The sequence below is a fragment of the Moschus berezovskii genome, chromosome 3, assembly GCF_049115385.1.
Source record: "Moschus berezovskii isolate FMDL1 chromosome 3, NW_MosBer_1.0, whole genome shotgun sequence".
In the NCBI taxonomy this organism is placed as follows: domain Eukaryota; kingdom Metazoa; phylum Chordata; class Mammalia; order Artiodactyla; family Moschidae; genus Moschus; species Moschus berezovskii.
Window position 1 is genome coordinate 35901025 of NC_142462.1, and position 16838 is coordinate 35917862.

Sequence of the window (16838 nt, forward strand, 5' to 3'; positions counted from 1 at the left end):
TAATATGTAACTTCCATTTACATTTCCAGCACTAAGTGTTACACTTCAAAATGTTATGAAACTCTGATGTGATAGTCACTCAACAATGCAGAGTGTACTTCTATTAACACATCTTTACAGAGTTTATGGACTGACCTTTTTGCTTTATTGTATCACTGAACTGTCTCAAAGGTGGCTGCATTCCTTAGAATTCCAAAGAACTAATCTCTGGAAAATACACACGCTGCTTCAACGAAGAGTCACTAATCAGAGCTTGAGTATGTTCCTTTTGTGTTCCAATTTCAAATCTTCATTCCCATTCCAGCTGTTTCTCAGGATCTGTTGTTTAGGACGACCAAAAGCAAAACCATAGTTGTTCAAACTTGGAAGTGAGGAAAGAAAAAATGAAGCTGGGCTGAATTTAATCTACTTAGAGTACATTTCCAACAGTGGAATTGTATTTACAAGCATCATTTTTTTTCAAGTTTGGGTCATTCATTCAGTCTCTCGAAAGGACTTGTTTTGTAGATCCAGAGCACTTGTAATTTTCCAGCTAGGTTCCTGGCTTGCTTAGCTAATACTGTGGGCCCCAGTGTGCAGTCCACACCTGAAAAGGGGGAGTTTTTAACGTCGTGGTTTATTAACCAGGTACTTTCCATTCACTCAGTTAACAATTAGAAAAGAGAAAGAAAAAAAAGAGAGAGAGAGCGAGAAACCCTCCTACTTGTTTTTTTACTCCAAATATGGAGATGGAAACTATTAAACAAATAAGAAGGAGGGAAACTCCCGCATATTTCACCTTGACCTGGCTGGAATGCTCTGATGCCTGTAAGAGGTGGTGCTTTATAAAAAAGATCGGGCTACTAATGGAAAAATGAGAGGTCAGACTTTACCACAGGGAACCTCTCCTGCCCCTAGAGGAAAAAGAGAACCATCAGACTGTCTCAGATTGGAAACAGCGCCTTGTTTTCAATCAGGGGGACTGGGTTCCCTCCCTCGGCCTAACGTAGTAACGCGACCCAAAGAGGCGCGCGGCTTTCCCGACAGTTGCCGGGCATAACACCGCCTCCCGGCTTGTACCTAAGTTTCTGAGCTGTAAACGGGCAGAAAGGCCCTCCCACCTCCTCTCCTTAGCTTCGCTCTTCTGCTTCGCCGCCCTTTGTAACTTCTTTGTTCCGTTTATTCGGAAGGTGACGCTTAAGGTCAAAAGATCCATTGTGACTAGCAAAAGCCCGGGGCCACCACGAGACTCTGGGAAGAACAGGGCTGTGCAGCTGAGAGCTGAGGCTCCAAGTAGAGAAGGAGCCGTGAGAAATTTCAGCCGCAACTCCGGGTACAGCCCCTGCGGACCGGCCCAACTCTCCAAGGGTGGGGAAGACGCTCGACAGTCTTGCGGTGGGGCAGACAGTGCGCTATTAATCCTGCAAGCAAAATGGGCAGCGCGCACCATCGGAACAGAGGGTGTTGGGGGCAGGGAGAGGCCTCTAGACTCCACTCAGTCTCTGGTAGCGGCCGAGCAGTGAGTATCTCCCAACAAAGGGGCGTGCAGCGTCGGGGTCAGAGGCTGGGACTTTCGCGCAGCTGCCACTCTTGCTGAGCGTGTCTCCGCGCTTGCTAGGCGAGCACTGGGGTGCAAGGATTCCGGGAGGAGGGGGAAAGAGGACCGGCTGTGCGATTCCTGCTGCGCGGCTACGCGTCAGGAGCTCTTGTGAACGATGGGAATGGCAACTATCAGAGCCAAGGGGGAGAAAAAGAGCTGGAGTGAGCAAAACAAAGAGCGAGTGTGGGCCGTGGTGACTTCATGCCTCACCAATGTCCCGCCCACGCTGCTCCGAGCTGTTGCTGCCGCCGGAGCCGCCGCCGCCGCGCCTGCGGGCGGCCGGGGCAAGGAGCTCTGTAGCGTGGGGCGGTTTCCTAGCAACTCGCCGCCCTAACGCTCCTAGCTATCCACACTTTGGGAGCCCCAACCCCCCTCACCCCAGACGGGGGCCGGGGCAGGACCATTCCTCCCCCTCCCCTCGCCAGCTTCGCCTCTCCGGAGTGCACCCCAGAGCGCGACAGCTGTCCAGGCTCTGGACCGCGGCACGTCTGAGCCGCACACTGGGGCCAAGAGAACCAGGGCACGAAGCTCCCGCCCCGTGAAACCAGGCTCCTGCGCCCCCGCGGAACCTCCCCTCCTAAGCTCTCGGTCGGTCGTGCGCTTCACTTCGGGTCAAGCAGGGAGCTGCGATGCCTCGCACAGCGTCCGCCGACGCCGGCGGGGGCTTCTAGAGCGCTCGGGGGCCGCCTCCCCTGGTTGCTGGCACCTCAAGCTTCCTCCTCTTTAACCAGGACGCTGTCTTTTCGACTTTGCCCGCTGCTCAGCTGACGAGGCTGCAAAGCTGCAACTAACTGAAGTTGGCCTCCCTACCCACCTGTGGAAGGAGCTCGAGCTGATTGACGCGCCATCGACTTTTTTCCCCTTCGGCCTCGCCAACGTCCCCTCCCACAGATGCAACATCACCCACTGAATGTACATTAGGCTGGTTTTTCCCCCAGCTTCGGCCTTTGTTTGGGTTTGATTGTGTTTGGCTCTTCGCTAAGCTGATTTATGCAGCAGAAGCCCCATCGGCTGGGAAGAGACAAAAGCTCTTTTCTTTGTCCCAGAGCGGGCTGCGGAGCCTTTGCTCGCGTCGCCGCCTCGGGCCATTGGCCGTCAGAGGAGGTGCTTCTCGCGGAGCTCTTGGGACCCGCAAGACTGCCGAGCCGGGAGGGCCGCCGGGGCCCTGAGATGCCGAGCTGTGACCAGGCCGACGTACCTGCAACGTTTGCTCCGAGCCGCAGGGTCCGCCTGCTGGGCCTGCTGGAAACGTCCTAGCAACACTTGGCACTTCGCGCCGCGGAGCGCGAGCGCGCATCCGGTCAGCAGCCAGGCGGCGGGCGCGGTGTGGTGCGGGCTGCTTTGCATTATGTGCCGCTCGGCCCTGGTTTTTTTTACTGCCACATTAGTCTGCCTGCAAAACTGCAGGCCAGGTCCTGCCCCATTCCTCCGGGCGGCCTGGATGTTTTCAGTTGTTCTTGGACTGGGCCAAAGTGGTAAGTTGTTTTGTTTTCTTTTGTTTGCTTCCTTTTCTCAAAGGTCTTGGGCTGTCAAGAAGAGCATCCCAGCCAGGTAAGTGGCCGGGTGACAGCCTCCAACTGCGGAGAACTTAAGAAGGGCGGGTGTGTGGCAGCATTCTCCATCGCAGGCAGCCCAAGGGAGGCCAGGTGTCAAGCAAGCATTTCCTCCCTGGAGTGACAGCAGTAACTACTTGTATCAGGAGTCACTATGTGTTGCTCAAGGAGGCAGTAACAGAATGAAAGTTTGGAAAGGTGGTGGATATTTACAGAAGCCAGTTAAGTTGTTCCGCTTCGTCTTTGAAAGTGTCCTCCTTGAAGGCATCCTTGAAGATGCTCCCCATGTTTCTAGCATTTTGGGTCCACTACCCATTAGCTTGCATTTGATTCAAACCTGAGAATCAACTGGTATTAATGAGAGTGATGGTCCTGTTTTTGAGTCCCTGAAGGAAAAGGATAGCAGCACACATTTATGCTACCATAGTGCTTAACCTGAATGAACTGAACACATATGAAGAATATTCCTGCTTTAAGTCACTGCTTTTTCAGCTCAAAAAACAATTCCCAGCTAAGTGATCCCTCAGTGAGATCAATGCCTGAGACTGAGACTCTTGAGACAGAAGCCTAGAGCAAGACTGCCAGCTTTCATTCCAGGCCAAACCACTTTTGTCAGAACGACCTGATTTGGAGAGGATACTTCTTTAAAAAGGATATCATCTTCATTTTATAAATCATAAAGAAAAGCTCAAGTCAAATAGTGTATGAAAAGGTGTCTTGGCACTTCCGAGTTATATGCAAATTTAAGGTGGTGGTAACTGGATTGTTAACAAACAGTAAGACAAAGTAAGTAATAGTAATAATCATGAATTTAGGATGAGTTCTTACTGGCATTAAATATAAGGCAAATATTTACTTTTACCAATGCAGTGATTATTGCCATACTTTTTAGAAAATGTTACTTTATCTGTGTTTGGTCATTGAACCTTTAAATTCTATTAGAGCCTTTCTCTCACCTCTCCTGTTAAAGGAGACTTGTAATTGTTTTGTAGACTAAGCTGTTCCTCTATGCTTTGAATAGTCAAATTTCTATATGATTAAATAGAAATTAAAGCCATCAAGTCATAACCATATAAATAAGAGTGTATAATGGAAAAATGCTATCAATTGGTTGCATATATAGCTGTCTGACATTTGTTTCAAAAGATTTACCCAGCTATGTGAAATGAGAGCAGTTGGAATTAATTTTTAACTTGTGGTTGTTTTTTTGGCTTGTAAGTTAATTTTAAATAAGTGAAACTTAAAGCAAAGGGAAATGTAACATCATTAATTGCCTCAAGTGAAATACTCATTTGTTGCAAATTTTCCACTGATGATAACATCCATCCATGTTAATAAGTAACAAAGTATTTTTCTGGATTCTGTAAATACACACACACATATACATTAGTAAAACGATCAACACTTGTGTCAACAAAGTATATTTTGTCCCCAGTAGGTCAACAAAAGAAAAAGCCATACTTGCCCTCAGATTCTGGTAATAATAGTGAGGTTTTTTTTTTTTTTTAATATTCATTGTGTTTGTTAAGATTAGTCAGGTTCTCCTCTAATAGCTGTATTTCCATCCAGTGACTGTAGCTGATTTGAAGCAAATATTATGAATGGGCTCCCTTGCACCTGCAGTTGTGAAAAGGGAATGCTTATCTGAAATCAGAACAAGGCATCCTTTTCCCCGTCTCTGTCAATATACAAAGGTTTCTGATGTATACTGGTTTGCACTACAGTTAAAAACATGCAAAAAATTTAAATTATAGCCAGGACTAGTCAGAAAATTAGAGATCAGCGTAAACTGTTGTACTTTTGTGATATAGCTACAAGTCTCAAATTATATGCCTTCACAGTACAAATTAGATGCTTAAAGCAGAATAGAAATTTAGGTATCAGTTACAAAGGAAATCTTGTTCCCCTGCTTGGTAGTTTACACCAAGGAAATGTTGAGGGCAATAAAGCTAAACAACAACAACAAAAAAAAAAAAGAAAAAAACATAAACTGCACAACTCTGGGTTTAATTTTCAAAGCAGAACTTACAAGTCCCAAATATAATGAATATATAGTGAGCAAGGGGGATGTTATTAGTAAAATCTGAACATTATTCTGATCTAGAAAAAAAATTATTGGAATTTGTTTTTCAACTTTCATTGGTGGAAATTACCGGCAATCAGAGAAACAATAACATCATAAAATGGTTAATGAGTAACTGGAAAACACTAAAGAATACCTAATGGTTAATATTTGAAGAGTTAATGTAGGAACACTGCTGTTTCTACATTTGTTGGTTTTGAAAGGCTAAAAATCATTTTAACCTAAATTTTCATATAACAATATGAGTGAAAAATTTCAGAAATTACCATTTCTTTTTAAAAAGTGGTAGCTATCACAATGAAATTTCATCTTCTGTGCATAATCAACTATTCTTTTACATAAAAATCAACTGGATTACCATTGTTTTGTAAATGTAGTATTATTTTTACCTCAGAACACATTTTATAGCATAAGTCTTTTCAGAATTCTTTATGCTTACCTAAAGTGAAAGGATATTTAAAAGAACCGATGCAGGAGATATAGGCAGACATGAATTCTATCCCTGGGTCAGGAAGACCTTCTGGAGGGGGGGCATGGCAACCCACTCCAGTATTCTTGCCTGGAGAATGCTATGGACAGAGGAACCTGGTGGGCTACAGTCCACAGGGTTGCAAAGAGTCGGACACGACTGAAGTGACTGAGCATGTACAAACACACGTATATGAAAAGGCAATGTTTGTGCTGTATATTTTCAAGTCATGTAAGTAGCTGTTATGATTTGTATAATGCCATAAAATTTCTGAGCCCTCAAACTTTGTTCACCTATTATCAAATTATCAGAAATGTCACCATTTAATGGATTTCTTTGGGTTAAGCATGGTATTGACACTCTGTTTCTTCTAATTTTTAACTTTATATTATGGAAATTTTCAAACAAGCACAAGAAGAAAGAAAGGTGTAAGGAGTCACCATAGGTCCATAACCCAGCTTCATCAACTATCAACTCAAGCCCAACTTCTTTCATGTCTTCCTCCCACTCATTTTCTTTTCCCAACAAGACTCTTTTGAAGCAAATATCTCATATCATTTTGTCCTAAAATATTTCAGTAAATCAAAATACTACTAGAGAAGAAGCACACATTTAATCACCACAACGTGAATTTTTCTGGCTGAAATTTCAGTTCAGTTCAGTCGCTCAGTCGTGTTTGACTCTTTGCGACCCCATGAATCACAGCACACCAGGCCTCCCTGTCCATCACCAACTCCCGGAGTTCACTCAAACTCATGTCCACAGAGTCGGTGATGCCATCCAGCCATCTCATTCTCTGTCGTCCCCTTCTTCTCCTGCCCCCAATCCCTCCCAACATCAGGATCTTTTCCAGTGAGTCAACTCGTTGCATGAGGTGGCCAAAGTATTGCAGTTTCAGCTTTAGCATCAGTCCCTCGAATGAACACCCAGGACTGATCTCTTTTAGAATGGACTGATTGGATCTTCTTGCAGTCCAAGGGACTCTCAAGAGTCTTCTCCAACACCACAGTTCAAAAGCATCAATTCTTCTGCGCTCAGCTTTCTTCACAGTCCAACTCTCACATCCATACATGACCACGGGAAAAACCATAGCCTTGACTAGATGGACCTTTGTTGACAAAGTAATGTCTCTGCTTTTTAATAATGCTATCTAGGTTGGTCATAACTTTCCTTCCAAGGAGTAAGCGTCTTTTAATTTCATGGCTGCAATCAGCATCTGAATTTAATTTAGGGCCACAAGAACATCCACTATCTTTAAAGGGAAGGATGTAGAAGTGAGGGAGGCAAGCAAAGACAAAGACAGTTTTAAGCATTTATTTTGCAGTGGTTCTGTTATATAGCTCCACTAAAAATATTTGTTAAAGTATCCATGTATATGAAAAAAAATGTATTTATTCTAATTGAATCACAGTAGGTATACCTTGTTTGAGTTTCAGTTTTAAAGATTGTTCCCCCTGTCTCTTGAATTGTCATTTTTCTCCTTTAGATCATTTATAGCATATGCATATCCACACTGTAATAACTCTCATCTTTTATTCTCAGTCTCCTTCATAGCAAAAATTCTTGAAAGAGTTGTCCATACTTGCTGTCTCCAATTCTCCTCACCTTCTCTTTTAAACCACTGCATTTAGGCTTTCTTTATCGTCTCTGATGTCATGCCACTCTGTTATGATTACAGTGACCTTCCTATTGTCAGATCTGATGATCAGTTCATCGTTTCCATTTTTCTTGACCTGTCATCGGTCAGCGAGTTGAAACTGTTGATCACCCCCACCTTTGAGGCACTCTCCTTGACTTCCTGGACCCACATTCTCTTGGTTTAAGCTCCTTATCCATTCCTGATGTTGGTTCTTTCTCATGTTCCAGCCTCCAAATACAGGAGTGGCCAGGATTCAGCCCTCAAATGTTCTTTTCTAGATATATACTGGGTCTCAGGTGGAGCGATCCAGTCTTAGGTCTTAAATATCATTTCTTTGCTGACAGCTCCAGTCCTGCCCTCTTATCTAATCTCCAAAGGGTCTAACAAACTGCCTGTTCAACACCTCCACTGTAGGTCTAGGGCTTCTTTTGTAGATCAGCTGGTAAAGAATCTGCCTGCAATGCGAGAGACCTGGGTTTGATCCCTGGATTGGGAAGATCCCCTGGAGAAGGGAATGGCTACCTACTCCAGTATTCTGGTCTGGAGAATCCCAAGGACTATGTAGTCCACGGGGTCACAAAGAGTTGGACATGACTGGGCAACTTTCACTTCACTGTAGGTCTAAAGATAAGATATTCAAAACTAAACTTCTCATTTTCTCCTTCAAGCTTGCTCCTTTCACACTCTTCTTCATCTCAGTAAGAGATGTCAGTCTCCCAGTAGTTCAAGATAACACTTTGGCAGTGCCCTTGATTTCTCTAACACCTTCACTGTTGATCCCTGGGTTGGATTGATTTTTCTGTTTCTCCCACGTTTACAGTCAGTTCACCACTTCAACTGCCTAAAAAGCTGACTTTGCAGTCATTTTTATTTTTTTGTCCATTCAGAGTTGATAAAAGTTTAATTAATACTGTAAACTTTTTTTAAAAAATATAGGATATCTTCAAATGGTAGAACCATATATAACACTCTGTAAAGAATAAGAGGACTGACCAGGTAGAAAAAGTTCTTACATATTATCAGCTGATAATTTTTTTAAATGCATTTTTAAAAGTATGTTTAAGTCTTAAAGATATATTATTTATTCATGAGTATATATATATATATATATATATATGTACTAGGCTAATTAAATCTTGATTGGACTGAAAACATAATTAGTTAATAACAATAAAACAGTAGAGGAAGTAAGAGGATATAGTTTAGAAGAGAAAGGGATATTGTTAAATAGGATTTAATATAGACAATAAGATAATCAGTTTCCATTCCAATTTGATATTTTTATGAGATGTAAAAGTATATGATATATATGATATAGCAATACTATATTGCCTTTTCAGTTTTCCTGTACTCCATTTTGAATGATCCTTCCTTGAAGCAAGCAAAGTATTTGAGATAATCTGGTTTGTGTTTAACAGTTTAGAGCCTTTTCTGTCCCACCTGTTAAATTTCATTTATCCAGGTATAGTTTAAGTTAAATTTCTTACTTTGTTCACCATGCCCTTCCCCAGTGCCATTCTGATGACCACTAGATGGATGTCAGAGGGTACAGTTTTTATCTGAAGTTCTTTAAACTTAAATAAATAGGGCCTGATATGCAGAGACAATCCAATTTTCTTTAAAAAAGTAATAAACTATTTGCCTTGTGATACAGTCTTTCTCTTGTTTGTACTTAATAAGCAAAGATGCTCAAAGCATCCTCCTTGAAAATGCCTGTTGTATAGCATTCTCCATTATTTACATGACATCTTTTCACAGGTTTGATAAGTCTCAGTGCGGAACTTACATAAAAAAATATATTTTTTACATTATTGAATCTTACCAAACTGACACAAGGAAATAGTCTTTTTAGTATGTTCATTGAATGACCTGAAAATAGTCATAACCAATCCTGTATTGTTTATGCTCAGTTCTCCTTTGTCCTCAAAACTAGTCCCTGATGCAGCCCAAGTCTATATATTTAGAGAAGTTTTGCCAGCATGAGGACTGTGAGGCCCTAAGTATCTTCTCCAGTTCTATATGAAATATATTCTGTAAGCTATTTATTGATTATAAAAGAAGCTATAGAAAAAAATAATATTTTATGCTTATGCATATTGCATTTTATTAAATTGAACAATTAGTGAACTTCATAAGTAGGTGATCTAATTGTTAACCTCTAAAAATGTAACTTTTCCATTTGTATCCAAAAAATGTCATGTTAAAAGTATGGCTTCTATATGGAGTGGAAAGAAAGTGCAATGCTTATGTAATTTCACAAACAACTGGGTACTCTCTGTACCATGCACTGATATAAACGATTTAAATGACATTTAATCTTCATAATAACACTGTGAGAGAAGTAGATTTGTTATTTCTGTTAAAGAAGTGAGAAAACTGCTGAAACACAGAAGAGATAAGTAACTCATTCAAAATCACCTAGCTAGTAAGAAGAAAAGATGGGATTTGAACTCAGTTATGCTGCCTCATCATTCATTTTTTAAAAAGTTTCTAAATGTGGCTTGAAGTTTCACAATCAGTGTGACTATCAGATAGAGGGCCTTTGTAAGGAGGCCCATGGCATATTTGGAAAAAGTCTTTCATTCATCCTTTCTCAGCTGTTGGTGTGCAAAGGGAACTGTGGTGGAAATCTGGGTATTTTAGGGTTGTCCAGGAGGCAAGGAAGCGACGGCCACAGGTGAGGGCACATGTGAGAGCACAGAAGCCTAGAAACAGATACTGGGACTCCTTCCCTGGAGTCTGCTGGATGCCCTGCAACGCTGTTGCCCTCACAGAATAACTTTCCCTGGAGTCTGCTGGATGCCCTATAATGCTGTTGCCCTCACAGAATAACTGCAGAGAGGAGGATAAAGACTGGCGAGTCGTGGTGTGGCCAAAATATATTTCCAGTGGAAGCCCTCGAATACTCCCAACTCAACCCTAAATACTTCTCACTACGGCTGTTTTCACATGGGAGTAAGAAAGGGAGAAAACAAGTGTCCTTATGAGAGTAATCTGGAATGAAACTCTGCGTCCCGAAGGATTTCCAATGTGTTAAAGATGTGTATGACTTGTTATGAGACAGAAAGGAAAAGGGAAAGTTCAGTCAAAGAGTTCAAAGAAACAAAATCATGATACAAGGCATCACATAATTGATCAACATAGGGCTTATCACATTCCTAGCCACTTGGAGCCACTCTATTATAGAGCTTGATACTCTATATTGTTTAAAATATTCATATTATTTTTTTCTCCCTGCATTTTTACAAAGTAGGTGTCCCTTCAGCTCTTAAATATTTGCAGTGATTAGTCATAGCCAGTAGTCTAACAGTACTGGTCATTTAGAGCATGGCATTTCTGGTGTATGCCAGGCTCAAGGCATCTACTGCTATACTTTCTTCAGGCAGAAGTTTTTGCTGTTTTTGTGTGTTTGTGTATTTGAGTGCTTTCAGTTTTATAACTACTTGACAATCAGCAGTTAGTTCACATCTATGTTGACTGCCTACAGATTTCTGAAAGTGGTGACAGGTATATAGGTAATCAACATGTAGAGCTTGTTTAGTGAAACTTCACCCTTGTTTTCTGGACAACCACATATGGATATGGTATGGGACACTCCTTATTTTTTGGTTCAGTAAGCTTTGTTAAATCTGGTATCAATGCAGATGTCTAGAGTTCCCATCTCCTTCATGGCGAATTTCCAGATATCTTTGAATGTCCAAAGGTCATGCTTCTTTTAAAGCCTACTCCATATATGCAGAGGATGCTGATGGTTTATTTTCTGGTCACCACCCCACTGATGGCAGAATTGCCCTCTTGCTCACCAGTCTTTTCCATGGGAATCATCCAAAAAGAGTAGATATCGTGACTCTTTAGGCAGAAGCTTAATGCAGAGACATTGAAAGCTCTATCTAAGCACTAAGAATACAATGATGCTTACATTCTAATTGAAGAGGACAAATACATATTATATATCATGCATATATATGCATGATATATTAATATAATTACAATTTACTATGTAGGATATATATCATACATATATGTATATGTGTATATATATGTGCATGTATATAATATGTGTGTGTGTTTGTGTGTGTATGGTAAAATGAAGAAGAAATAAAGCAGAGTGAAGAAAGTGTTCTGAGAATGACTGGACAGACTATTATATACAAGACAGAGTAGGCCATTCTAATAAGGTAACATTACATTTCTTAAATGTTTTTCTTTCTATGGTAAATTGAATACATTTTACAATCTTTCTTATAGCTTAGCTTCTTCTTGAAAATGGGAGGCAAAAAGATATGCTAGGATTTCTAAGCAGTAATAGGAATTTTTTATCTTTTGCTATTAAAGGGGATCAAATTTTCACTTATGGCTAGGAAGAAAAGAGTTCAAAGGTCGTGAGGGGGTGACAAGATGATAAATAAGTGGGTGATTTTAAGATGACTAAAGGAAAATGGAGGTTTTTTGTTTTTAGCATCAATTCTTTGTTCATAATGGCTTATCAACTCTATCCCCTCCTTTTAATACAATGCCACTAGGGTAGAGAAAGCCTGAAATAGCCTTCATTCCAGTAGGCAAATCTTTTGGCAAATTCTATGCGTGTCCTAAGCAGTCTCCATTATTTCAAACCTTTGTCCACAATTTATCTCCCTACTCAGAACCTTCCATAGCTTCCATTGTCTTCAGGCTCCTCTGAATGGTATGCAAAGCTCTTCCGGAACATCCCATGCCTAACATATTGTGGCTCCCTGTTCATACCCTGTCTCCTGATCAACCTGTGACCTCCTTGAGAGGAGAAATTGTTCTTGTTGATTCTGTGTTTTCAATGCCTGGCACACAACAGGCCCTAATAAATTATTTTAAGTAAATGACTCGATGAGTGAGGTGAGGATAATAGTGATCAGTTTTAAATTGGGTGGGTAAGCAAATAAGCTGTTCAGTTCAGTTCAGTTCAGTCGCTCAGTCGTCTCCAACTCTCTGCGACCCCATGAATCACAGCACGCCAGGCCTCCCTGTCCATCACCAACTCCCGGAGTTCACTCAAACTCATGTCCACAGAGTCGGTGATGCCATCCAGCCATCTCATTCTCTGTCATCCCCTTCTCCTCCCGCCCCCAACCTTTCCCAGCATCAGAGTCTTTTCCAGTGAGTCAATTTGTCGCATGAGGTGGCCAAAGTATTGCAGTTTTAGCTCTAATTCTCACTAGAATTTGATTTTTAAGAAATACACTTTTCTTTTAAAAGTGAGTTCTACTATGAAAGGTTTAACACTATAAAAGATGTCTGTTTCTGCATTCCCAGTCCACTCTGAAAAGCAGTCTCTTGACTTGATAGGCAAATCTTTAGCGAAGATCAAAACAGAGACTTGGTACTTTTTAATCTACTTTTTACAAATCTGTTTTATTTTTCAAATTTCTGTGCTTATTTTCATTGTTTTTAATTAAATATGAAAAGTAACCCTCATCTCTAATCCTCAATGTATATTTTTAAATTGATAACTGTTTAGATGATAGAAACTGAAATTTATAGTCATTTTAACCAAATGCTTAAAAAAAATGTAATAAAAAGACCAATGTAATCATTATTCATCCAGATTTTCTTAAAGCATCTATAGTTTATAGTTAATAATTAGAAAGTATAGTCTGTATGCAAGACACACTCCTATATATATGGTATGAAAATATACTCTTTAATGCCCACAACCCTCTGAGGTATATACTCTGATAATTGCCATTTTATAGGTAAGCAAACTAAAGAGTCACTGAATAACTTGTTCAAAATCTCTCACTTAGTAAGTAATAGAGCCAGAATTCAGACCTGCATATGTTTGACTCTCCACTCTAAATCATCACTGCAGACTATCTTCCAGGAGTAAGAAGAATCTGTATCATGGGCTTTTGGGGCCCTGCTCTGGCCCTCTCCACACCCAAGGAATCCATGGGGCATGCCTATCCAAACTCTTCAGTTCCCTTCTAGATCATCTTTAGAATTCTCTGCCCAAACAGCCCCAAACTACTTTCTTTAGACTGTGCCACCCATATGCCAGTCCCTAGGAGAGGGGACATAAATAGAGCTTGGACATGCAGGTTGGAGTATCCATGCAGGTAAGTGATAGGCTATTTGTAATGCAGAATAAAGCTAGAAGTGAGAGAAAAGAGGGGCAGATTGAGGGCTGGAGGAATAACACACTGCCAAGTTCCCAACCAGAAATCTTAAAGAGTTTAAAATTCTAAATTGAGACTTAGCCTTCTAGGTCATTATCAATGCAAGTTTATCAGTGTAGGAAAACGAACTTATTTTACTTAACAGTTTCTTAGCCTGGGTTTAAACTGTTAAATATTTAATCCTGTCATGCCTGCTATCATTTGTACTCTGGTTCCTGGCCCTAAAATAAGCTAGGGACAGGTCTGTCCAATATATTAAATATTACTGGGGTGAGGGTGACAGCCAATGAATACACCATACATCACTGAATAAAGAGAACTTCTTTATGTCAAGGTAGTTTTGGTGAAATTCTTAAAATGTGTACAGATTACACTGAATTTTACTTTCTTGCAGTTAGTGTCATAGAGTCTAGTGTATGTATATTTTTAATTTAGTTTTACTTTTTTATTTCCCCTTATTAATTTACAACATATTATAGAAAAGAACATTTTATTGATATGAATTAGCCAATTTGGTTGACTTATTCAGTTGGCATATATTTCATCATATCTATAAGTGAATTAATGTGTACAAAAAATACTGCCATACTGCCTTTATGGACTAAAAGCGCTAGTTTTCAATTTAAAAATCAGTTTTAATGTGACTTTCTGTTTTTACAGAAAGTAAGTTAGTATAATTTACATATCAAAGGAAAATGTATTAAAAGTCAAAATGGTTTCCACTGGGATTTTATAATTTAATTAAATACTGTTCTACCTTTCAACATAAGGACGAAGATCAATTCCTGGTGCTGCTGCTGCTGCTTAGTCGCTTCAATCATGTCCAAATCTTTGAGAATCTATGTTCTGCAGCCTGCCAGGCTCCTCTGTCCATGGGATTCTCCAGAAAAGAGTACTAGAGTGGGTTGCCATGCCCTCCTCCAGATCTTCCCGACCCAGGGATTGAACCCGGGTTTCCTGCATTGCAGGCAGATTCTTTACCACTGAGCCACCAGGAAGCCCAAATTCTTGTTAGGAAGCTAACAACATTAAACAAAAACGTATTAAAATGATCTTCTCTGATGTTTTAAAAGATTCCCAACTGAAATTAGTTCAGGATATAAGAATAAGATCATTAAATTAAAATTGCAGTGTTAAAGTATAATGGTCTTATTGGATATATACCCTTAAGATGATTCTAAAAGACACTTTTAATACTATTATTCAAAGTACTAGCAGTTCATATTTTAAAACAGCGCACAAAGTCTTAAAAAGTGGTCTTTCAGGCTGACCTGATCAGTGAGCCCAATATCAGCACTAATGTTGTTTTGGAGAGAGTTGTTACTCTCTTTCCTAGGTGTTTTCGTTGATGCTTCATTGTAATCTACGTATACTGTTAACATTTGTCAGAGTCGGTTGGCATTCCAGATCAGCAGTGGTACATTTTGATTATTCTAGAGAACTGCCCCAATAATCACAGCCTCCATGTGGTATAGAATGAGGAACCAGAACAGTGACCAAAGGCTATTTCAAGCTATAGACCATGGGAGAGACTGAATTTGGAAGGGCTGAAAATGGGAAAGACTGGCAGTGAAGACAGAAGAACAGAAGACTAGAAATATGTCAGCCTTGAAGAAATGTGCCAAATACTTACTAGATATGTGAGGTGTGCAGTGGCTTTTGGTCAGGAATGTTTTGATGTTTTGGACTCAGCCTCCTTTTAGGATTGAAAGAGTTGATATACTGATAGTAAAATATACCCACAGTCAAGGGAATGTTGTTCCAAATATACATGTGGTAACAGGGTTCTATCCTTAGAAGTGAACCACAAACATTTTCCAAGGCAGAAGCATTTTTCCTGATTTCAATGGAGCGCCATATATTCCATATAATTTCCGAGTAACTGCTGCAGGTACTAGGTAGGGTAAAGAGCTTCATCCTTACACAATGAGGGGTGACCGTCATGCTCTGAAGGAGCTTCAGAATATTATGAGTTTGAACAAAGAAAATATTAAAAATTCAAAATTCTACAGGATCTTAAGAAGGTCCTTAAAAAGTGCCAGACTAGAGAATGTCTTTTTTAATCACCTACTCAAGTCAGGCTTGGCGGTCAGGCTGGCTATACCTAATGGTGTAAGGTATTCACTGATTGCAGTAGAACAAAGAATATAGGAAAGTTTTGGGGTGTGCAGAAATTGCTGTAGAATTGGCTGTTCTAGTTGAAAACAAAGAACTCATTGTAGCAGAACTGAATTATTGGCAGAAAAGAGACCTAGCTGGACTCTTTCTTAATATAAGGCATACCTCCCAAGGTATCCCTCTATTATTGTCTTTCGTGCATTTGGTTTTGATTTATATGGTGAACTGAGAACAAGTGAACAATAATTTGCAAAAGAAAACCCTCTAGAAATGATACATAAGGCTCAAGTTCCAAGAGAATTTCTCTGGAAGATGATAACACTGAAAAATACACTCAAGAAGGGAGTCAGTTTCAGGCATCCTGAACTTTGGTTTAAAATGTCCCTTTTGATGAGTGTTTCATCCACCACCATCTAGAATCAGAGCCCTAAGGTGAAGCTTAATGTGTATAATTACAGTGCCCAACCCCTGAGGTTGGTAATGGAAACACAAGGACTAAATATTATTGGTACCAGTATTCAGTTCAGAGGATATAGTTTGTTTGATGCCTCTTGAAGACCACACCAGCCACCAGATGCTTGGTGTCATCTAATGGAACTAAGATGGTGTGTTAGAAGGGGTCAGGCATCCTGAGTATGTACCTGTGCCCCACTGAAGACAGCATAGCACAGATGCAAAATAAAGCCCAGGGCCCCCTGTTAGGGAGCACATGTTGCTGACCCTTGGCTACTTGGAGGTCAAGCAAAGCATTGATGCCTGAGATCACTGTTATTGGAGAACAAGGCTGCAGGATAGACTATCTGGTGGTAGACTTGTTGGGGTAAAAACCAACTTATAGGTATTTTCAGAAATCACATGTCAGGAGCTTTGGGACAAATTTTCCCTCTCTTAGAAATGTGTTTGATTTTGAATTAAAAAAAAAAAAGACAAGTGCTGTTTATGACTGAATTATTTGGTGGTGCAGAAATGTTTGGTCAGTTAGACCTATAACTGGATATTACACCCTGCTTTCCCACAGGGCAAATACTACCCAGATGACATGGGTTTTTTTTTTCTCTTACATTGGGCACCTATAAATTCCTTTGGGTTTAATTTTTTAAACAGAAAAGACCACGAATAGAACTTGGAAAAAATTTTCTTGGCCCTTTAACTAAATTACATACAGATATACCTTGGAGATATTTTGAGTTTAATTTCAGACCACTTCAATAAAGCAAATACTGCAAAAGCAAGTCACAAATTTTTGGC

The 16838-nt window shown here is 40.4% G+C and overlaps 2 protein-coding genes across 3 annotated transcripts in view; one reads left to right on the top strand and one right to left on the bottom strand.

The window, feature by feature from the left end:
* Positions 1 to 1295: 1295 nt before the first annotated feature.
* LOC148778309 (uncharacterized) lies at positions 1296 to 2524 on the bottom strand. The gene is made up of 2 exons (XM_088833648.1): positions 2394 to 2524; positions 1296 to 1707 (listed from the first exon to the last, which is right to left on the bottom strand). The coding sequence occupies exons 1-2, from the start codon at positions 2495 to 2497 to the stop codon at positions 1464 to 1466; spliced, it is 348 nt and encodes a 115-aa protein (XP_088689774.1). The 5' UTR covers positions 2498 to 2524; the 3' UTR covers positions 1296 to 1463.
* A 397-nt stretch (positions 2525 to 2921) lies between these two features.
* Positions 2922 to 16838, top strand: part of ITGB8 (integrin subunit beta 8) — a 95864-nt gene continuing 81947 nt past the window's right edge. For both annotated transcript variants that reach the window (XM_088833642.1, XM_055420557.2), the window contains exon 1: positions 2922 to 3054. In XM_088833642.1, coding sequence (XP_088689768.1) covers positions 2928 to 3054 — 127 coding nt within the window. In that variant the 5' untranslated portion in view covers positions 2922 to 2927. The remainder of the gene's footprint in view (positions 3055 to 16838) is intronic.